Genomic DNA, 23008 nt, shown 5'->3' on the forward strand with positions numbered 1-23008 from the left:
CCGAACCGTCCGGTTTCGGTACCACAAACAGTGTGGAATAGTAACCCTTTCCTTGCTGAAGGAGGGGTACCTTGACAATCACTTGCTGTGAATACAGTTTTTGGATAGCCACCAACACTGCCTCCGTGGCAGAGGGAGTTGCCGGTAAGGCAGATTTTAGGAAACGGCGTGGGGGGGGGGGGGGGGGACGTCTCGAATTCCAGCCTGTACCCCTGAAGTACTACTTGAAGGACCCAGGGATCCACCTGTGAGTGAGCCCACTGTGCGCTGAAATTTTTGAGACGGGCCCCCACCGTACCCGGGTCCGCCTGAGCAGCCCCAGCGTCATGCTGTGGACTTACCGGACGCAGGGGAGGACTTCTGCTCCTGGGAACTAGCTGTGTGTTGCAGCTTTTTTCCTCTACCTTTGCCTCTCGGCAGAAAGGAGGAGCCTCTAGCCCTCTTGCTTTTCTGGGGCCGAAAGGACTGTACCTGATAATACGGTGCTTTCTTTTGCTGTGGGGCAGCCTGTGGCAAAAAGGTCGATTTCCCAGCAGTAGCTGTGGACACGAGGTCCGAAAGACCATCCCCAAACAGTTCCACCCCCTTATAGGGCAAAACTTCCATGTGCCGCTTTGAGTCGGCATCACCTGACCATTGCCTAGTCCATAACCCCCGTCTGGCGGCAATGGACATAGCGCTTACTCTTGATGCCAGCCGGCAAATATCCCTCTGTGCATCACGCATGTATAAGACTGCGTCTTTTATATGCTCAAGCGTCAGCAAAATATTGTCCCTATCCATGGTATCAATATTATCCAAAAGGGAATCTGACCACGCAGCAGCAGCACTGCACATCCAAGCTGATGCAATCGCTGGTCGCAATATAATGCCTGAGTGTGTGTAAATAGCCTTTAGGGTAGCTTCCTGCTTTCTATCAGCAGGTTCCTTCAGGGTGGCCGTATCCGGAGACGGTAGTGCCACCTTCTTTGACAAGCGTGTCAGCACCTTGTCTACCCTAGGGGGTGTTTCCCAACGTGACCTATCCTCTAGCGGGAAAGGGTACGCTGCCAATAATCGTTTTGAAATTATCAATTTCTTATCGGGGGAAGTCCACGCTTCCTCACACACCTCATTTAATTCCTCAGATGCAGGAAAAACTACAGGTAGTTTTTTCTCACCAAACATAATACCCTTTTTTGTGGTACCTGGGGTATTATCAGAAATGTGTAAAACATTTTTCATTGCCTCAATCATGTAACGGGTGGACCTATTGGAGGGTACACTAGTCTCATCACCGTCGACACTGGAGTCGGTATCCGTGTCGACGTCTGTATCTGTCACCTGAGGTAGCGGGCGTTTTAAAGCCCCTGATGACATTTGAGACGCTGGAACAGGCACAAGCTGTGTAGCCGGCTGTCCTATGTCGTCAAACCTTTTGTGTAAGGAGTTGACACTTTCACGCAATTCCTTCCATAAGTCCAGCCACACCGGTGTCGACCCCTCAGGGGGTGACATCACATTCACAGGCATTTGCTCCGCCTCCACATCATTTTCCTCCTCATACTTGTCGACACCGCAGTACCGACACACAGCAGACACACAGGGAATGCTCTCACAGAGGACAGGACCCCACAAAGCCCTTTGGGGAGACAGAGGGAGAGTATGCAAGCACACACCAGAGCGCTATATATCACAGGGATATCACCTATAGAAGAGTGTTTTCCCCTTATAGCTGCATAAAAACGTTATACTGCGCCTAATTTGTGCCCCCCCTCTCTTTTTTTACCCTTTTCTGTAGTGCAGGACTGCAGGGGAGAGCCAGGGAGCTTCCTTCCAGCGGAGCTGTGAGGGAAAAATGGCGCCAGTGTGCTGAGGGAGAAGGCCCCGCCCCTTTTTCGGCGGGCTTTCTCCCGCTATTTTAATGTATCTGGCAGGGGTTAATATACACCTATATAGCCCCTGGGGCTATATATGGTGTTAGTTTGCCAGCCAAGGTGTAAATATTGCTGCTCAGGGCGCCCCCCCCCCCCCCAGCGCCCTGCACCCATCAGTGACCGCAGTGTGTGGTGTGCATGAGGAGCAATGGCGCACAGCTGCAGTGTTGTGCGCTACCTTGGAGAAGACAGAAGTCTTCAGCCGCCGATTTTCTGGACCACCTTCTTGCTTCTGGCTCTGTAAGGGGGACGGCGGCGCGGCTCCGGGAACGGACGACGAGGTCGGGTCCTGTGTTCGATCCCTCTGGAGCTAATGGTGTCCAGTAGCCTAAGAAGCCCAAGCTACCACCACTTAGGTAGGTTCGCTTCTTCTCCCCTTAGTCCCTCGATGCAGTGAGCCTGTTGCCAGCAGGTCTCACTGAAAATAAAAAACCTAACAAACACTTTCTTTCTAGGAGCTCAGGAGAGCCCCTAGTGTGCATCCAGCTCAGCCGGGCACAGAAATCTAACTGAGGCTTGGAGGAGGGTCATAGGGGGAGGAGCCAGTGCACACTAGGTAGTCCTAAATCTTTCTTAGAGTGCCCAGTCTCCTGCGGAGCCCGTCTATTCCCCATGGTCCTTACGGAGTCCCCAGCATCCACTAGGACGTTAGAGAAAATTTAAAATCCAACCGTGATGTTGCAGAACCATCAGGGAGAGTTCCACATTCTTTAACAATTGTTCCTGTGACCTCACCTTTATTAGGAGATCTTCCAAGTACGGGATAATTGTGACCCCCTCGCTTGCGAAGGAGTACCATCATTTCTGCCATAACCTTGGTGAAAACCCTAGGGGCCGTGGAAAGCCCAAATGGCAACGTCTGAAATTGGTAATGACAATCCTGCACCGCAAATCTCAGGAAGGCCTGATGCGGAGGATAAATCGGGACGTGTAAGTAGGCATCTTTTATGTCGACTGACGCCATAAAATCCCCCCCTTCTAGGCTGGAGATCACAGCTCGAAGAGATTCCATCTTGAACTTGAAAGTTTTCAAGTATGGATTGAGGGATTTTAGGTTCAGAATCGGTCTGACCGAACCGTCCGGCTTCGGTACGACAAAGAGGCTTGAATAGAACCCTTCCCCCCGTTGGGACAGGGGAACGGGAACAATGACCCTCTGTTGACACAACTTTTGTATCGCAGCATTTATTACTTCTCTTTCTGGAAGAGAAACTGGCAAGGCCGATACGAAAAAGCGGCGCGGGGGAGCATCTCCTGAAACTCCAGCTTGTACCCTTGGGACACTATGTCTAAGACCCAAGGATCCAGGGCCGATTGAAACCAGACCTGACTGAAGAGTCAGAGACGGCGCCCCACCGGCACGGATTCCCGCAGGGGAGCCCCAGCGTCATGCGGTGGACTTGGTAGAGGCGGGGGAGGACTTTTGTTCCTGGGTGCCTGAACCTGCAGGCGACTTCTTTCCCCTTCCTCTACCCTTCGAAGCGAGGAAGGACGAGCCCCTTCCTCGTTTGTATTTATTAGGCCGAAAGGACTGCATCTGTTGATGGGGCCCCTTTTTCTGTTGTGTGGGAACATAAAGAAGAAAAGATGACTTACCCGTAGTAGCGGTAGACACCAGGTCAGCCAGGCCGTCACCAAACAAGACACTACCTTTGAAGGGGAGAGCTTCCATATTTTTCTTGGAGTCGGCATCAGCATTCCATTGATGGATCCACAGCGCCCTCCTGGCCAAGACTGCCATGGCATTGGCTCTTGATCCCAAGAGGCCAACATCTCTCGCCGCATCCTTTAGGTAATCTGCAGCGTCCTTGATATAACCAAGAGTCAAAAGAATATTATCTTTATCAAGGGTATCCATATCAGAAGCTAAATTATCAGCCCATTTAGCAATAGCACTACTCACCCATACCGACGCCACAGCAGGTCTGAGCAATGCACCAGTATTAACGAAAATGTCCTTCAAAGACGTCTCCAGCTTGCGATCCGCCGGATCCTTGAGAGCAGCCGTGTCAGGGGACAGACGCGCCACCTTCTTGGACAAACGGGACAGAGCCTTGTCGACATTTGGAGACGACTCCCATTTTTCCCTGTCATCGGAGGGGAAAGGAAACGCCATCAAAATTCTCTTGGGAATCTGCCACCTCTTATCCGGCGACTCCCAAGCTTTTTCACAAAGAGCATTCATTTCATGAGAGGGGGGAAACTTCACCTCAGGTTTTTTCCCTTTAAAGAGGCAAACCCTTGTTTCCTGAACAGCCGGTTCGTCAGAGATATGTAAAACATCTTTAATAACCACAATCATGTATTGAATACTCTTAACAACCCTTGGGTGTAAAGTAGCCTCATTAAAGTCAACATCGGAATCCGATTCCGTGTCGGCATCTGTATCTACAATCTGGGTAAAAGAACGTTTTTGTGACCCTGAGGGGATCTGCACCTGAGCCAAAGCATCTTCCAAGTATTTTCTCCATGTTTGAGTCTGAGAATCAGATTTATCAAGCCTCTTAGACAATAAAGCCACATTAGCATTAAGTGTACTTAACATAGTAACCCAATCAGCAGTCGGCTGTGCCGACAGAGCCATCTCCAGCCCCTTTTCTGCGCCCCCAGTAACCTCCTCCGGGGAGGAACACTCAGCCTCAGACATGTCAACACGTAGTACCGTCACCCCCACACTGGCCAATAAAGGGGACCGCCTACAGGGAAGCCTGGAGAGAGAAACACAGAGGGAGTATGCCAACTCACACCCCAGCGCCTATATAATACACAACGATAATATACATCAGTAGCGCTGAAATACACAAAAAAGCACCAGTTTATCTGTGTGCCCCCCCCCCCCCCCCTCCTGTTTAGCTCCCTTTTACTTGCGAGGACCATGGAGGTCCCGGGCCAGCGTCTCTGCAGCGGCTGTGATGAGAAGAAAATGGCGCTGGTAAGCTGTGCGGCTAAGCCCCGCCCCTTCCTGTGGCGCTTCAGACCTGCTCAAATTTGAAAATGTATACTGGCGGGGGTATTGTATACGGTGCCCGGGCACCGAATATGCCTTTAGCCAGCCTGGATGACCTCAGTAACTGCTGCCCAGGGCGCTCCCCCCCCAGCGCCCTGCACGTGCCGTTGCGCTGTACCACGTTACTGAAGTCTTCTGCCGTCACTGAAGTCTTTGGTTCTTCTAATACTCACCCAGCTTCTTTCTTCTGGCTTCTGTGAGGGGGGTGATGGCGCGGCTCCGAGAACAAGCAGCTAGGCGAACCAAGTGATCGAATCCTCTGGAGCTAATGGTGTCCAGTAGCCAAAGAAACAGAGTCCTTGAACTAAGAAGTAGGTCTGCTTCTCTCCATTCACTCCCACGATGCAGGGAGCCTGTAGCCAGCAGGTCTCCCTGAAAATAAAAAACCTAACAAAAGTCTTTCTAGAGAAACTCAGTAGAGCTCCCCTAGTGTGTGTCCAGTCACTCCTGGGCACAAAGTCTAACCGAGGTCTGGGGGAGGGACATAGAGGGAGGAGCCAGTTCACACCCAAAGTCTTTTTAGTGTGCCCAAGCTCCCGCGGATCCTGTCTATACCCCATGGTCCTTTTGGAGTCCCCAGCATCCTCTAGGACGTAAGAGAAATAATTATAATACCAGATATCAGTGTGCACTGGGAGCGGTTTTATTCCCCATTATATATCAATGGGCAGTCCCACCCTCAATATATTCATTACACAATGTCTGTGCTGGGTACTGTTATTCCCACTTAAATCGTTGAAGTCTCCTCTTCACTAATAATACCACAAATCAGTGTGTGCCTGGAGCTGTGTTATCCTCCATCATATATCACTGTACAGTCCCCTCTCCCCTATATGATAGGGTGGTCTTCAGTACACCGGCGACCAGCATACCGGCGCTGGGAGCCCGACAGCCGGCATGCTGACACTTATTCTCCCTCGTGGGGGTCCACGACCCCCCTGGAGGGAGAATAAAATAGTGTGGCCCGCAAGGGGCTCATTTGCACTCGCCACACTGTCGGTAAGCCGGCGGTCGGGCTCCCGGCGCCGGTATGCTGGTCGCCGGGAGCCCGACCGCCGGCATATCGTAGTGAACCCATATAATAATACCACATATCGGTGTGTGCCGGGAGCTGTGTTATCCCCCATCATATATCACTGTACAGCCCCCTCTCCCCTATATAATAATACCACATATCAGTGTGTGCCGGGAGCTGTGTTATCCCCCATCATATATCACTGTACAATCCCCTCCCCCCTATATAATACCACATATCAGTGTGTGCCGGGAGCTGTGTTATCCCCCATCATATATCACTGTACAATCCCCTCCCCCCTATATAATACCACATATCAGTGTGTGCCGGGAGCTGTGTTATCCCCATCATATATCACTGTACAGTCCCCTCTCCCCTATATAATAATACCACATATCAGTGTGTGCCGGGGGCTGTGTTATCCCCCATCATATATCATTGTACAATTAGTTCCCTTTCAGCATCGTCCTTTCCCCTATATAATAACACCACATATCAGTGTGTGTCGGGAGCTGTGTTATCCCCCATCATAGATCACTGTACAGCCCCCTCTCCCCTATATAATAATACCACATATCAGTGTGTGCCGGGAGCTGTGTTATCCCCCAACATATATCACTGTACAGTCCCCTCTCCTCTATATAATAACACCACATATCAGTGTGTGTCGGGAGCTGTGTTATCCCCCATCATAGATCACTGTACAGCCCCCTCTCCCCTATATAATAATACCACATATCAGTGTGTGCCGGGGGCTGTGTTATCCCCATCATATATCACTGTACAGTCCTCTCTCCCCTATATAATAATACCACATATCAGTGTGTGCCGGGGGCTGTGTTATCCCCCATCATATATCATTGTACAATTAGTTCCCTTTCCCCTATATAATAACACCACATATCAGTGTGTGCCGGGAGCTGTGTTATCCCCCATCACATATCACTGTACAGTCCCCTCTCCCCTATATAATAATAATAATGATAATAATAATAATAATAATAATAATAATAATATAAATAGAGAGGACACTACCTGGCTCCGGCTGTTTCAAGAATGTATAACACAAAATGGCAGCTGAAGCCTCTGTGTCGTCGCCGCCCTCTCTGCTCCCTACCTGGAAGACTATAACAATATGGCCGCAGCACACTGTACATGAAGACAACACTGTACTCACCGTATGTTATGGATGCTGGGCGCGGTCTGATGCAGGTTTCAGCTAATTACAAGACGTCCTTGGCTCTTTCTGCCGCTTGATTGGCTACTCGCTGCGCCAATCACATCACTCAGGTGAATGAGCGTATAGTCTCTGTGATAATAAGAGCGGTGCAGACAGTAGCTATAGCTACAGAGGGACGAAAGGGGCGGGGTTATCTGCAGGGGCGTTTCTTCTTCTGTTGCTGTAACTTCCGGTGACACGCGCAGCCGGAAGGAGCATTGAGCCGTATGTGCACGAGTAAATGCTGTGTTTTGCGGGAGACAATTATATGACTTATTATTATACAGGTGGAGCAGTCTCTGGTGCTGCATTATCATCATACAGGTAAATCAGAGTCTAGTGTTATATAAAATACAGGTGGAGCAGTCTCTGGTGCTGTGATATTATGCAAAAGTGTCAGATTTCAGTGTTATGTAGTGTACTGGTGGGGCAGCCTCTGGTGCTGCATTATCAAACGGATAGATCAGGCACTAGTGTTATTTTATCTAATACAGGGTGAACATCATACAGATTGACCAGATTCTAGTGTTCTACGTAATACAGGTGGTGGAGTCTACTGTGCAGCATGATCATACAGGCAGATCAGGCTTTAGTGTTATAATACAAGGAAAGCAGTCTCTGGTGCTACATTATCATCATACAGGTGGAGCAGACTGTGGTGCTGCATTATCCTTATACAGGTAGATCAGATTCCACTGCTTGTGTCTTATGTAATACAGGTGGAGCAGTCTCTGGTACTGCATAATGATACATGTAGGTCAGACACCAGTGCTGTAATATAGCTGGAGCAGTCTCTGCTCTTTGGGTAGCAGACTATAGAGAAAGGGAGTAATCCAGAGTACTCGGACACCCCCATACAAAGCATATCTGCTGTATATGACGGTCAGTGCCCTCCGTAGGGTTTTTCCAGTGTGGAACTGAACGCATAAACAGAAATACACCATAGTGTAGGCTGGGTGGTGTATGAAATGCACTGATGTCCCCTCTCTAATGCCCTGCTGAGGCCATACCTGTGTGAGGCATTCTTCTCATTTTCATCACCTTTTTGGAGCTTCCTCTGTTTCCTGTACTTACTAACTTCTACCCCTTTCCACCACCATAATATCCTGGGTTATTGCTGGGTCTTGGCTCAGTGTAAAAGTGTCCTTGAAAAATAACCAGTGACCGGGGAATCCCACCCTGGTAGCAACCACGGGTAAGGGTGCAGTGTAAACGGTGCAACCTTGGCTATCCAACCTGGGTTACAATGATATGAGATGAGGTGAGTTATCGGGAGAGAAGTAGGGTAAGATGTGTGCAGAGGCTTTATCCTAGGTTACTGGGGAGAATAAGCTGTGGGGGTGAGGAGGAAAAGGTGGGTAGGGTGTGAGAGATCTGGCATGAGGAAATAATAAGATTTTACTCACCGGTAAATCTATTTCTCGTAGTCCGTAGTGGATGCTGGGGACTCCGTAAGGACCATGGGGAATAGACGGGCTCCGCAGGAGACTGGGCACTCTAAGAAAGATTTAGTACTACTGGTGGGCACTGGCTCCTCCCTCTTTGCCCCTCCTCCAGACCTCAGTTAAGGAAACTGCCCGGAAGAGCTGACATTACAAGGAAAGGATTGTGGAATCCAGGGTAAGACTCATACCAGCCACACCAATCACACCGTATAACTTGTGATAACATACCCAGTTAACAGTATGAACAACAACAAAGCATCACCCATGGATGCCAACATAACATAACCCTTTATTAAGCAATAACTATATACACGTATTGCAGAAAGTCCGCACTTGGGACGGGCGCCCAGCATCCACTACGGACTACGAGAAATAGATTTAACGGTGAGTAAAATCTTATTTTCTCTGACGTCCTAGTGGATGCTGGGGACTCCGTAAGGACCATGGGGATTATACCAAAGCTCCCAAACGGGCGGGAGAGTGCGGATGACTCTGCAGCACCGAATGGGCAAACACAAGGTCCTCCTCAGCCAGGGTATCAAACTTGTAGAACTTAGCAAAGGTGTTTGAACCAGACCAAGTAGCTGCTCGGCAAAGCTGTAATGCCGAGACCCCTCGGGCAGCCGCCCAAGAAGAGCCCACTTTCCTTGTGGAATGGGCTTTTACTGATTTTGGATGCGGCAATCCAGCCGCAGAATGAGCCTGCTGAATCGTGTTACAGATCCAGCGAGCAATAGTTTGTTTTGAAGCAGGAGCACCCAGCTTGTTGGATGCATACAAGATAAACAGCGAGTCAGTTTTCCTGACTCCAGCTGTCCTGGCTACATAGATCTTCAAAGCCCTGATTACATCAAGCAACTTGGAATCCTCCAGGTCACGAGTAGCCGCAGGCACCACAATAGGTTGGTTCAAATGAAAAGATGACACCACCTTCGGCAGAAATTGCGGACGAGTCCGTAATCCTGCCCAGTCCATATGGAAAACCAGATAGGGGCTTTTACATGACAAAGCCTCCAATTCTGACACACGCCTAGCCGAAGCTAAGGCCAATAGCATGACCACTTTCCACGTGAGATATTTTAACTCCACGGTCTTAAGTGGCTCAAACCAGTGAGATTTCAGGAAACTCAACACCACGTTAAGATCCCAAAGTGCCACTGGTGGCACAAAAGGGGGCTGAATATGCAGCACTCCCTATACAACGTCTGGACTTCAGGAAGAGAAGTCGGTTCTTTTTGAAAGAAAATGGATAGGGCCGAAACCTGGACCCTAATGGAACCCAATTTCAGGCCCAATGTCATTCCCGACTGTAGGAAGTGAAGGAAATGGCCCAGCTGGAATTCCTCCGTAGGGGCCTTCCTGGCCTCACACCAAACAACATTCTTTTCCGCCATATCCGGTGATAATGTTTAGCCGTCACCTCCTTCCTAGCCTTTATCAGTGTAGGAATAACCACATCCGGAATGCCTTTTTCTGCCCGGATCCGGCGTTCAACCGCCATGCCAACAAACGCAGTCGCGGTAAGTCTTGGAACAGACAGGGCCCCTGTTGCAACAGGTCCTGTCTGAAAGGCAGAGACTATGGGTCCTCTGTGAGCATTTCTTGCAGATCTGGATACCAAGTCCTTCTTGGCCAATCCGGAACAATGAGTATTGTTCTCACTCCTCCTTTTCCTATGATTCTCATCACCTTGGGTATGAGAGGAAGAGGAGGAAACGCATAAACCGACTGGAACATCCACGGTGTCCCCAGTGCGTCTACAGCTATCGCCTGAGGGTCTCTTGACCTGGCGCAATACCTCTGTAGCTTTTTGTTGAGGCGGGATGCCATCATGTCCACCTGTGGCAGTTCCCACCGACCTACAATCTGCGTGAAGACTTCTTGATGAAGTCCCCACTCTCCCGGGTGGAGGTCGTGCCTCGGCTTCTGGCTCTGCGAGGGGGACGGCGGCGCGGCTCCGGGAACGGACGACCAAGGTTAAGTTCCTGTGTTCGATCCCTCTGGAGCAAATGGTGTCCAGTAGCCTAAGAAGCGCAGCCTAGCCGCAGTTAGTAGGTTTGCTTCTCTCCCCTCAGTCCCACGTAGCAGAGAGTCTGTTGCCAGCAGAAGCTCTCTGAAAATAAAAAACCTAACCAAAATACTTTCTTAAAAGCAAGCTCAGGAGAGCTCACTAAAATGCACCCAGCTCCTTCCGGGCACAGATTCTAACTGAGGTCTGGAGGAGGGGCATAGAGGGAGGAGCCAGTGCACACCAGTAGTACTAAATCTTTCTTAGAGTGCCCAGTCTCCTGCGGAGCCCGTCTGTTCCCCATGGTCCTTACGGAGTCCCCAGCATCCACTAGGACGTTAGAGAAATGGTGTTGTGTATATTATACTGCGTGTAGTAATCATTGGTTATCAGGTGTGTGTGACCTGTTTATAGGGATCAGTGTGTATCAGGGGTGTGATATCAGTGTGTGACCTGTGTATAGTGATCAGTGTGTATCAATTGTGTGTGACCTATATATAGTGATCAGTGTGTATCAGGGATCAGTGTGTATCTCGGGTGTGATATCAATGTGACCTGTGTATAGGGATCAGTGTGTATCCAGGAGTGATTATCGGTGTGACTTGTGTATAGGGATGTGTGTGATATCGGTGTGACCTGTGTATTGGGACCAGTGTATATCTGGTGTATGATATGGCTTGGTGAAAAGAGGAGAGCTTAATGGTTACACAGTGTCTCATATTTGAATGTTACATGTATTCTTTGGTATTTAATATAATATTTTTATTCCTAGATAAGTGAAAAACCTTTGAGCCTTTACTAGAAGTCACTTAAGGTTGTGACGTGTCCTGTTTATATCACTGAGGATGGACGAGGACAGGAGTCACACGACTGAGAGGATACTAAATCTCACGCTGGAGATTATCTACCTGCTGACTGGGGAGGTGAGGGAGTCTGGGAGTGTCACAGTGACGTCACTCTTATCTCTGTTACTAACACAGGTACCTGACTGGGGAGGTGAGGGAGTCTGGGAGTGTCGGTGACATTGCTCTTCTCTCTGTTATTAACACAGGAACCTGACTGGGGAGGTGATGACTGGGGAGGTGAGGGGGTCTGGGAGTGTCACAGTGATATCACTCTGATCTCTGTTATTAACACAGGGACCTGACTGGGGAGGTGAGGGAGTCTGGGAGTGTCACAGTGACATCACACTCATGTTGATTTTTAACTGGAAAGGCGAGGGATGGTGAGAGAAAGCTACTGGTCTCTGAGATGCACCCCTGTGGCTCCAGTCAGACACAACAGTAATAGAACAATACCTGGCAAAAACAGACTGACATAGAGGTAGGAGGGCCCTGTACGCCAGTTTACAATCTGTAGGGAAATAGGCATTGATACACAAGGATAGGTGCTACCTATTGCATAATGATTCACTAGATTGCAATGGTTCTTAATGGGTTGTATGATATGATCACCCAGCAATGTTGGCCAAGGGTCAGTAAAGTGAAGAAAGACAAAATATGTGAGGTTATGTGTGGACTGTACAGAGGGGATGTAGTTAAATAGACAGGCATTGAAGGTTTTATGGGCGGTTCTGGAATTTGATAAGCTTGTGTGAGCAGGTGAGTTTTCAGGAAACGTTGGAGGTTTGGAGACTATTGGACTTTTACTAGAGGTTTAGAGGTTGGATGCTTCCTTTTGGCAGCTGAGAGGGTGCAAATCATCTTTACCCAAATATGTGTCATCTTACATCATCGCACCTCCGGCATCTCCATCTTCAGTTTTTATTTATCCTAACCCCAACGTGCTCTTACTGTGACCTAAACTATCCAGGGCAGGTGATACATCCATGAGGGCTGATCGTAGAATAATGATTCAACGTGTTGGTCGCACTGTAGATGTCGGGATAGGTATATACTGTGTACACTACACTTTCCTGTATATAGGAAGCGGTTACATGCAAGGTGGGGGTGATAACTGTGATATAAACTGTTAATGTATATTGCAGTTAATCCTTAAAAATTGCAATTCCAAATATATGTATTTACCATTCATTATTGACGTCTGTCCCAATACACAGGATTACACAGTAGTGAAGAAGACCTTTGGGGAGTGTGAAACACCCAGCAGCCGTACCCGTGTGTCAGTAGGACCAAGCAAGACCCAGAGTCCCATCATTGTGCTTCCACCTCGCTCACTGATACATGACAGAGACAATGACCAGAAGATCCTGGAACTCACCAAAAAGATCATTCAGCTGCTGACTGGAGAGGTGACTGCTGGGAATGGGGCATTATACAGTAACACCAGGGGATGTGTCTGGGTGGTGACTGCTGGGAATGGGACATTATACAGTAACACCAGGGGATGTGTCTGGGTGATGACTGGAGAGGTGACTGCTGGGAATAGGACATTATACACTAACACCAGGGGATGTGACTGGAGAGGTGACTGCTGGGAATGGGACATTATACCGTAACACCAGGGGATGTGTCTGGAGAGGTGACTGCTGGGAATGGGACATTATATAGTAACACCGGGGGATGTGACAGGAGAGGTGACTGCTGGAAATGGGACATTATATAGTAACACCAGGGGATGTGACTGCTGGGAATGGGGCATTATACAGTAACACCAGGGGATGTGTCTGGAGAGGTGACTGCTGGGAATGGGACATTATATAGTAACACCAGGGGATGTGTCTGGAGAGGTGACTGCTGGGAATGGGGCATTATACAGTAACACCAGGGGATGTGTCTAGGTGATGACTGGAGAGGTGACTGCTGGGAATGGGACATTATACAGTAACACCAGGGGATGTGTCTGGGTGATGACTGTATCATTGTGTGTGTCAGGTTCCTATAAGGTGTGAGGATGTCACTATCTATTTCTCCATGCAGGAGTGGCAGTATATAGAGGAACAGAGGTGTCTGTACAAGGACGTGATGATCCAGAATCACCGGCCCCTCACATCACTGGGTAAGAGGAGACTGTCATGTAGTGTAATGGAGAGAGCAGCTATGGGGGCCACCTAGATACACACATTACCTGATAATCCCATATATACAATGTACTCAGTCACTGTGTGTCTCCTACAGGTGGGGCCAGTAACAGGAATACCCCAGAGAGATGTCTCCGTCCTCCGTATTCCCAGGATCATACAGAGGAGAATCACTGTGTCCCACAGGAGGGTCAGGTAGGTGGCATTTAGGAAACTAAAAACAGGGGAATGAGGAACAGCTCTAGAAATGAATACATTATTGGTCAAAACATTGATATCTAATTATAAATAAAATGATATAAATAAAACATAATGTTTTTTTATTACAATATTGTCATGGCTAGGGTTGTTTGTGAATCTGGACTAGGTTGAGCTGCAGGGTTTGCACTGGGCTGGCTTAATATAGGATCTGCTCATTCATAGACGAGGCAGTTTGGCAAAGTTGAGACACCTGACTGGATGCTGTATCAGGTGAATTGAGTTGGTGATGTGGTACCGGCTATATGGGAAACTGGAGCACTGGGTGATCAGTTCTTAGTGCATTAGAATAGCTGGGTAATTCATAACACTGAGGGTTCACGATCACTGGGATGAGGTTAACCAATGAATCTGGAAATGCTGCAATGGATTGCTGGAGCAGCTCTTCAGGAACGCTGGCATAAGCTGTACCAGCGAATTGGAAATGCGATGATAAAGCTGAGCAGCCCTTCAGGAACGCTGGCATAGGCTGTACCAGCGAATTGGAAATGCTGAAGTGATGAACTGAGCAGTCCTTCAGGATCACTGGGATTGTCTGTATGCTGCAATTATGAACTGAACAGCCCTTCAGGATCACTGGGATTGGCTGTACCAGTGGATCTGGATATGCTGTGATACTGAACAGGATAGCTCAGGAATCCAGGGAGTGCTGGAGATGGAAAATGCACTGGTCTTAAATTCAACAGGAGAGTCTGGAGCTCACAACAGCTTGATAGACAACAAAGCGCTGGCGATTTGCCTGAGCTGCGATTCGGGATTTATACCCCTGGCTTGCTGCTGATTGGTGGTGATGATCACATGACTGTGAAAAGGTTCCTGATTGGACTTCGGGCGGTCAGCTGATCAGATCTGTCATGGCTCTGTCCATGACTGGTTTTGGAGGGAACTACCGGCGTGGAGTGGGCAGTGGAGACTGACAATGGGCGCCAGGCCCGAGAGTGTTGGTAATCGAGAACAGCACCTCACAGTGTGGCACAGGTAAGGGGAGCACTGAATACATCCGTTTTGTGACCAATATTAAGACAAAAATACAGATGTTAGAATAAATACACCACATGTAAATCCGTTAAAGATGCACATGTAAACCAGTTAATGGTGCTGTAAATTCAGTGGAGGTTCTACGTGTTAGGTTGGACAATTATAGTCCCGACCAGGCTTTATATAAATGGTCATTATGGAATGTGATGTATCTATTAGGAGACCTAGATTGTTGCTAAATACCAGCGGTCCGCACCAAATGTCGTGAAAGGTTGTCCACGATGATGTTAGGATGGTGAATGAGTCCAAGGTCTCCAAATCCCCAGATAGAATCCCAGAGATTCTTGGAAAAGGCTTAATGCGTTTCACTGCATCTCGGCTTCATCAGAGGCATATGCTAAAGAGCCTTAGCTGGATGGCCTTTTATACCAGTGGCAATCAGGAAACTAATCATGGCTATTGCAGTGTTAATGCACAATTATAAACAACTCTAAGTATCAACATATTAATAAATAACGGCAGTATCCACACCTTTTCTCATAACGATTGGAAAGAATTGGATAAAAAATACCTTAGGACATAGCAGCTTTACTTCATGACCCAGTTTACCTGGCACAACCAGCATGGGATGATAGAAAGAGATTTCCACCTTTTTAGAGGTCACTAATAGCTATTTCTTGTAGTGATGACCTCTGATTTGTCAAAGATCCTCAATTACGTACTCTTAGGGGCCCTACACACTCGGCGATGCGCCGCCGAGGTGCCCGACGGCCGATACGGCAGACGAGCAACCCGGCGGCGGGGGGGCAGTGACGGGGGGAGTGAAGTTTCTTCACTCCCCCCGTCACCCGGCTGCATTGAAGTGCAGGCAAATATGGACGAGATCGTCCATATTGGCCTGCATGCACAGCCGACGGGAGATCAGCGATGAACGAGCGCGGGGCCGCGCATCGTTCATCGCTGGAGTCTCCACACTGAAAGATATGAACGAGTTCTCGTTCATTTATGAACGAGATCGTTCATATCTTTCAGAATATCGGCATGTGTGTAGGGCCTATTAGACTTGGTATTCTCCCATCTCTTTCCCTTCCTTTTCTCCCATCCCCTCTCCTTCCCTTTTCTCCCATCCCCTCTCCTTCCCTTCCTTTTCTCCCATCCCCTCTCCTTCCCTTCCTTTTCTCCCATCCCCTCTCCTTCCCTTCCTTTTCTCCCATCCCCTCTCCTTCCCTTGCTTTTCTCCCATCCCCTCTCCTTCCCTTCCTTTTCTCCCATCCCCTCTCCTTCCCTTCCTTTTCTCCCATCCCCTCTCCTTCCCTTGCTTTTCTCCCATCCCCTCTCCTTCCCTTCCTTTTCTCCCATCCCCTCTCCTTCCCTTCCTTTACTCCCATCCCCTCTCCTTCCCTTCCTTTTCTCCCATCCCCTCTCCTTCCCTTCCTTTTCTCCCATCCCCTCTCCTTTCCTTCCGTTTCTCCCATCCCTTCTCCTTCCCTTCCGTTTCTCCCATCCCCTCTCCTTCCCTTCCGTTTCTCCCATCCCCTCTCCTTCCCTTCCGTTTCTCCCATCCCCTCTCCTTCCCTTCCGTTTCTCCCATCCCCTCTCCTTCCCTTCCGTTTCTCCCATCCCCTCTCCTTCCCTTCCGTTTCTCCCATCCCCTCTCCTTCCCTTCCGTTTCTCCCATCCCCTCTCCTTCCCTTCCGTTTCTCCCATCCCCTCTCCTTCCCTTCCGTTTCTCCCATCCCCTCTCCTTCCCTTCCGTTTCTCCCATCCCCTCTCCTTCCCTTCCGTTTCTCCCATCCCCTCTCCTTCCCTTCCGTTTCTCCCATCCCCTCTCCTTCCCTTCCGTTTCTCCCATCCCCTCTCCTTCCCTTCCGTTTCTCCCATCCCCTCTCCTTCCCTTCCGTTTCTCCCATCCCCTCTCCTTCCCTTCCTTTTCTCCCATCCCCTCTCCTTCCCTTCCTTTTCTCCCATCCCCTCTCCTTCCCTTCCTTTTCTCCCATCCCCTCTCCTTCCCTTCCTTTACTCCCATCCCCTCTCCTTCCCTTCCTTTACTCCCATCTCCTTCCCTTCCCTTCCTTTTCTCCCATCCCCTCTCCCCACCACGTTATTTCTGGAAATGAAAAATTTGGCAGATAGACATTTTCTTGAGCTATATGTTTATTACTCTCAGGCATGAGTCTTATACTGCTGTGATATTTTGCTGTTCCATATTGGTTATGCATGAATAAAGCTCTCTGTAAGCAATGTCACAGGTAAATGTGTGAGTTATATGGACTCTGCTGACGTATGCCATTTGCCTGTCTTCTGCTTTTTATAAATGAAAGGAAGAAAAAAAAAGAAAACCTTTAAATTAGTCTCATTAGGTGTTGCTTATCCACCGAATTGCGTCATGTAAACAGAGTCCACGTGGCAGTCCATTCCAAGCCATCTGAGAACGCTTGGAGATATAAATGGGATTTAGGGTTTACCCAAGTACCAAAGTGACTTTCCACTAAATGATCTGTAGAGACGCTGTGTTTGTCTTACACAGTGATATTCTTTCTTCAATGTCAATTTTAATCTTCATTAATAATGTGTTATTTTATTGTTTTGTGGGTTTGTTAGAGTGAAGATCTGACTGATAATAAGGTAGAAGATACTGAGAGAGAAGAAGAGATGTATGTAACTGATATAAAGGCAGAAGATACAGAGAGAGAAGAAGAAGATACGTATGTGACTGATATAAAGGCAGAAGATCCAGAGGGAGAAGTAGGGACGTGCGTGACTGATAAGGCAGAAGATATAAAGGAAGAAGAAGATATGTATGTGACTCATATGAAGGCAGAAGATACAGAGATGGAGGAAGATACGTATGTGATTGATGTAAAGGCAGAAGATCTAAAGGGAGAAGAGGAGACGTATTTAACTGATATACAGGAAAAAGATAAAGAGGGAGAGGAGGAGACGTGTGTGAGGGATGATCAGCAGTGTAAGGAGAAGGAAATCCCCTCAGATAGTGGCACAGGTGAGCAATAATCACTAAGAGTCACATATTCTCCTTGTTCCATCACTAAACTAGCCTCTTATCCTATGCCTTCCTCTGTCACTGCACTAATCTCTTATTCCGCACCCTCCTCTGACACTGTGCTAGAGTACAGATCATCTTTATATCTGTTCTAACAGACAATGTTGTTTCTGTATTCTATTATTGTTCCAGAGGTTGGTTTCCTCACACCACGCTAGGAAAACCTTAGCATAGCTTGGTGCGAATGATGTTCCCATAGCTGTTCCTATCTTTTGGAGGTAGAAATCTTCATTGTGCCAAAAGTAATTGTGCCGTAATGTGAAATGTATTTTTTCCATGATGAAATTAATTTGTGATTTCTGTTTGCGTTGAGAGAAAATAACATATTGCTCTGTATTCTTCATTGTGGCCAGTGCAAGTAAAAAGTGACTTTACTTCACTTGTGCATAGGATGTAGGTTTTTTTTTTTTCTGATTTGAAGAATGTTCATGGTATCCTTAAGATGGTTCTTGTTTTTCAACCAGAATTTGATGGTAAAAGTCTGTATTTAGTGAGCTTGGTGGAGCCAATTCCTGCAATTATTGGCCTTCCTGGGAGATTTATGTGATGGTTTATTTTTTTTTATTTTAGGCAAGTGGTAGAAGGTGGGTATTTTGGGATGTTCAATGTAGATGAAATCGTATTTTCTCTTACGTCCTAGAGGATGCTGGGGTCCACATTAGTACCACAGGGTATAGATGGGTCCACCAAGAGCCATTGGCACTTTAAGAGTTTGAGAGTGTGGGCTGGCTCCTCCCTCTATGCCCCTCCTACCAGACTCAGTTTAGGAAATGTGCCCGGAGGAGCCGGTCACAGCTAGGGGAGCTCTACAGAGCTTCTTTAGTAAAAGTTTATTTAGAGTTTATTATTTTACAGGGAGGCTGCTGGCAACAGCCTCCCTGCATCGTGGGGCTGAGGGGGGGGAGCAGTGTCCGCCCTGCGGGGGTCTCAGCCACTATCTCTGCTGACAGGACACTGAGCTCCTGAGGGGATAGATCTTTCCCCACCACAGGGGATCGCTCACCCCAGCAGCATGCCACCACCCCCTTACAGAGCTAAAGATCACCAAAGTACTAACTGCGCTCCGGAGGCTCAGCGGTACTTAGTTCGGTGCTGTGAGGGGCGCCCTGAGCCAGCGCCTGAACCCTGCACTGGTCAGCAAGCCTGTTGGGGTCCATGGATCTCAGCCAGTATTTTACCTCAGGCCAGTATAATCCTATGAAGAGCGGGAAGACAGCGCCATTTTCGGGGCGGAGCTTCTCCTCAGAGCGTACCGAGCAGCGTTCAGCGCCATTTTCCTGCCTGCACAGCGCTGCCCAGGAAGAGCAAGTCCCTCCACAGCAACTCCAGCTATCTCTCACGGTACCAGGGGGTTGTAGAAGGGGGGGGAGGCTGCAAAACGACTGTGTAACCTATTAAGGTGCACAGTCGGCGCTAGTAGGGGTCTCCCTTTACATTAAAAGCACTGTGTGTGGGTTTGCTCCAATCTCTGTGTCTCTCTTGTCATTCTTGTGGGTGAAACTCTGTCTGTCCTCCCCTGTGTGTGTGGAGTGTCTGTGGTCTCCATTAAGCAATGTCCAGGGACTCTGTCATATGCTGCTGAGGATATGTCCTCTGAGGATGATCCCATTCCATGTAATCAGGATTGCACTGGTTTAGCACAGATTCCAGCAAGGGAGCCTGAGTGGTTATACTCTATCAAATCTATTATTTCTCAGATTTCAAATAGGGATGCACAAAATGAATCTGCAACTCGGGCTTTACAGAACTCTATGGCAGTCTAGCCCAGGTCTGGTACCTCAGGGCTCCCCGTTCTATATTCACATAAACCTGCTCTTGCGCAGATCTTGCAGGATGATACAGATACCACACTGAACTACACAGATTCTGACACTGCAGACGGTGACGGGGATGTGTTGCGGGGGGCAGCAGCTCTTGCTAAAGGGGTGCAGTTGATGATAGAGGCTATTAGGGATGTGTTGAATATTGCTGATGCAACACCTGAGCAGGTTGAGGAGGCTTACTTCACTGAAAATAAGAAAGCCTCGCTAACCTTCCTTGAGTCAAAGGAATTATATGCTATTTTTTAAAAGGCTTGGGAAAACCCGGATAAAAAATTCCAGATACCTAAAAGGGTTCTGGTGGCATTTCCTTTCCCGGTAGAGGAAGGAAAAAATGGGAAAACCCGCCTATTGTTGACGCGTCGGTATCCAGACTCTCAAAAAAGGCTGTTTTACATGTTCCAGGATCTACCGCCTTGAAAGAGCCGGCTGATCGTAAAATTGATAATACGCTCAAATCCATGTACACGGCCTCTGGGGCAATACTACGTCCCACTATTGCCAGTGCTTGGATTGCCAAAGCTATAGTAAAGTGGTCAGGCACGTTACTTGAAGACTTGGATACTATGGAGAAATGTGATGTTGAATTGTTTTTACGTAACATTCAAGATTCGGCAAGATTTCTGGTAGAATCCATGAAAGACCTGGGTTCCATGGCTGCAGGAATTTCTTCCATGTCTGTATCAGCTCGTCGAGGACTGTGGTTGCGCCAGTGGTCTCTTTGGGGAAGCGTTAGATGCGTGGATCTCCACGGCTACAGCTGGTAAGTCACCTTTTCTTCCCTCCGCCACACCTGCTCCGAAGAAACCCTTTTCTTCAGCTACATCACAGCCCTTTCGGTCTAACAAGCCCAGAAAGGCCAAGCCGTCCAACACCTTCTATCGGGGAGGTTGGCCCAAGTCCAAGAAATCTGCGGCTGCAGGTTCCCAGGAACAGAAACCTGGTTCAGGTACACCAAAGTCCTCTGCATGATGGTGGACTGCACGCCCCAGAGGTGGGGCCGGTGAGAGCGAGAATCCGGCTTTTCAGTCACGTCTGGGTGTCATCCGGCCTGGACCCCTGGGTGCAAGATATTGTGTCTCAGGGGTACAGGCTGGAATTTCAAAATCTCCCTCCTCACCGATTTTTCAAATGAGGCTTGCCAGCTCTGCGGGCAGACAGGACTGTCCTGCAAGAAGCCGTCCAGAAGTTGGGGGAGGCACGGGTCATTGTGCCAGTACCACCTCATATGCAAAACAGAGGTTACTATTCGAACCTTTTCATGGTACCGAAACCGGATGGTTCGGTCAGTCCCATTTTGAACTTAAGATCACTAAACCCTTTCTGAGGAAGTTCAAGTTCACAATGGAGTCTCTAAGGGCAGTGATATCAGGTCTGGAGGAGGGGGAATTCCTGGTATCCCTGGATATCACGGATGCGTACCTCCACATTCTGATTTGGCTGCCGCATCAAACTTATCTTCGATTCGCACTGTTGGACTGTCATTCAGTTCCAGGCCCTACCATTCGGCCTCTCCACAGCGCCGAGGGTATTCACCACGGTGATGGCGGAAATGATGGTTCTCCTCCGTAGACAGGGGGTGAACATAATTCCATATCTGGACGATCTGCTGATAAAGGCATCGTCCAAGGAGAAGCTGTTACGGTCCGTAGCTCTCACGACACAGCTTCTCAGGGAACATGGTTGGATCCTGAATCTTCCAAAATCACATTTGGAACCAACCAGGAGGTTGTCCTTTCTGGGAATGATCCTCGACACGGAAGTGCAGAGGGTGTTTCTTCCAGAGGAAAAAGCGTTGGTGATACAAACAATGGTCCGGGATGTCCTGAAGCCAGCCCGGGTGTCGGTCCATCAGTGCATTCGCCTTCTGGGGAAGATGGTGGCCTCTTACGAGGCTCTGCAGTACGGGAGGTTTCACACTCTGTCCTTCCAACTGGATCTCCTGGACAAGTGGTCGGGATCCCATCTACACATGCACCTGAGAATACGTCTGTCGCCAAAGGCCGGGATTTCACTCCTCTGGTGGCTGCAATTACCTCACCTACTGGAGGGCCTCCGGTTCGAGATTCAGGACTGGATCCTTCTAACCACGGATGCAAGTCTCCGGGGCTGCGGCGCGGTCACTCAAGGGAAAACCTTTCAAGGAAGGTGGTCAAGTCTGGAAGCCGGCCTGCCGATAAACATTCTGGAACTAAGAGCCGTCTACAACGGTCTTCTCCAAGCGGCCCATCTTCTGAGAAATCGGGCCGTTCAAGTACAGTCGAACAATGTGACAACCGTGCCTTACATAAACCGACAGGGCGGAACGAAGAGTAGAGCTGCAATGTCAGAGGTAACAAGAATCATCGTCTGGGGAGAAAAACACGCATTGGCGCTGTCGGCAATCTTCATTCCGGGAGTAGACTACTGGGAAGCGGACTTACTCAGCAGACATGATCTCCATCCAGGGGAGTGGGGTGTTCAAGGAGGTAACAGATCTTTGGAGCGTACCCCAGATCGACATGATGGCCTCTCGTCTCAATAAGAAGCTTCGGCGGTATTGTTCCAGGTCAAGGGACATGCAAGCAGTGGCGGTGGACGCCCTAGTGACTCCGTGGGTGTTCCAGTCGGTGTACGTGTTTCCTCCACTTCCACTCATCCCAAGAGTTCTAAAGCTCATAAGGAGAACAAGGGTTCAAGCGATCCTCATTGCTCCAGACTGGCCAAGAAGGGCTTGGTACGCGGATCTTCTGGTTCTACTTCAAGAAGAGCCGAGGCCTCTTCCTCTTCGGGAGGACCTGCTGCAGCAGGGGCCGTTCGCCTATCAAGACTAACCGCGGCTACATTTGACGGCATGGAGGTTGAACACCTGATACTAGCTCGAAAGGGCATTCCGAACAAGGTTATTCCTACCCTGATACAGGCTAGGAAAGGCGTAACGTCTAAACATTGCCATCGAATTTGGAAAAAATATGTATCTTAGTGTGAGTCCAAGAAATTTCCTGTGGTGGAGTTTCAATTGGAACGGTTTCTCCTCTTCCTACAAGTCGGTGTGGATATGGGCCTCAGGTTGGGATCCGTGAAGGTCCAGATTTCGGCCCTATCCATTTTCTTCCATAAACAATTGGCTGCCCTCCCTGAGGTTCAGACCTTTTTGAAGGGCGTTCTGCACATCCAACTTCCCTTTGTACCGCCTACGGCGCCTTGGGACCTTAATGTGATGTTGCAGTTCCTCCAGTCGGACTGGTTCGAGCCTCTACAGGAGGTTGAGGTCAAATTTCTTACTTGGGAGGCTGTCACGTTGTTGGCCTTAGCTTCTGCT

At 48.8% G+C, this 23008-nt stretch overlaps 2 protein-coding genes across 3 annotated transcripts in view; one reads left to right on the plus strand and one right to left on the minus strand.

Moving 5' to 3' along the window:
• The window catches only part of LOC134983091 (gastrula zinc finger protein XlCGF57.1-like), a 40024-nt gene extending 32922 nt beyond the window's left edge, over positions 1–7102 (minus strand). Inside the window, exon 1 of the mRNA XM_063948788.1 lies at positions 6974–7102. The gene's annotated coding sequence lies outside the window, so the exon portion shown is untranslated. The remainder of the gene's footprint in view (positions 1–6973) is intronic.
• Positions 7103–7260: 158 nt separating this feature from the next.
• Positions 7261–23008, plus strand: part of LOC134983087 (oocyte zinc finger protein XlCOF6-like) — a 56947-nt gene continuing 41199 nt past the window's right edge. The window contains exons 1-7 of one of the 2 annotated variants that reach the window (XM_063948782.1): positions 7261–7481; positions 11383–11533; positions 12670–12861; positions 13490–13568; positions 13688–13785; positions 17428–17451; positions 17500–17827. In XM_063948782.1, the coding sequence (XP_063804852.1) occupies positions 11456–11533; positions 12670–12861; positions 13490–13568; positions 13688–13785; positions 17428–17451; positions 17500–17827 (799 nt within the window). In that variant the 5' untranslated portion in view covers positions 7261–7481; positions 11383–11455. Of the gene's footprint in view, positions 7482–11382; positions 11534–12669; positions 12862–13489; positions 13569–13687; positions 13786–17427; positions 17828–23008 lie in introns of both variants that reach the window. The other variant, XM_063948781.1, reaches the window with a different exon arrangement.

The sequence above is a fragment of the Pseudophryne corroboree genome (genome assembly GCF_028390025.1).
Source record: "Pseudophryne corroboree isolate aPseCor3 chromosome 3 unlocalized genomic scaffold, aPseCor3.hap2 SUPER_3_unloc_1, whole genome shotgun sequence".
Classification (NCBI taxonomy): Eukaryota; Metazoa; Chordata; class Amphibia; order Anura; family Myobatrachidae; genus Pseudophryne; species Pseudophryne corroboree.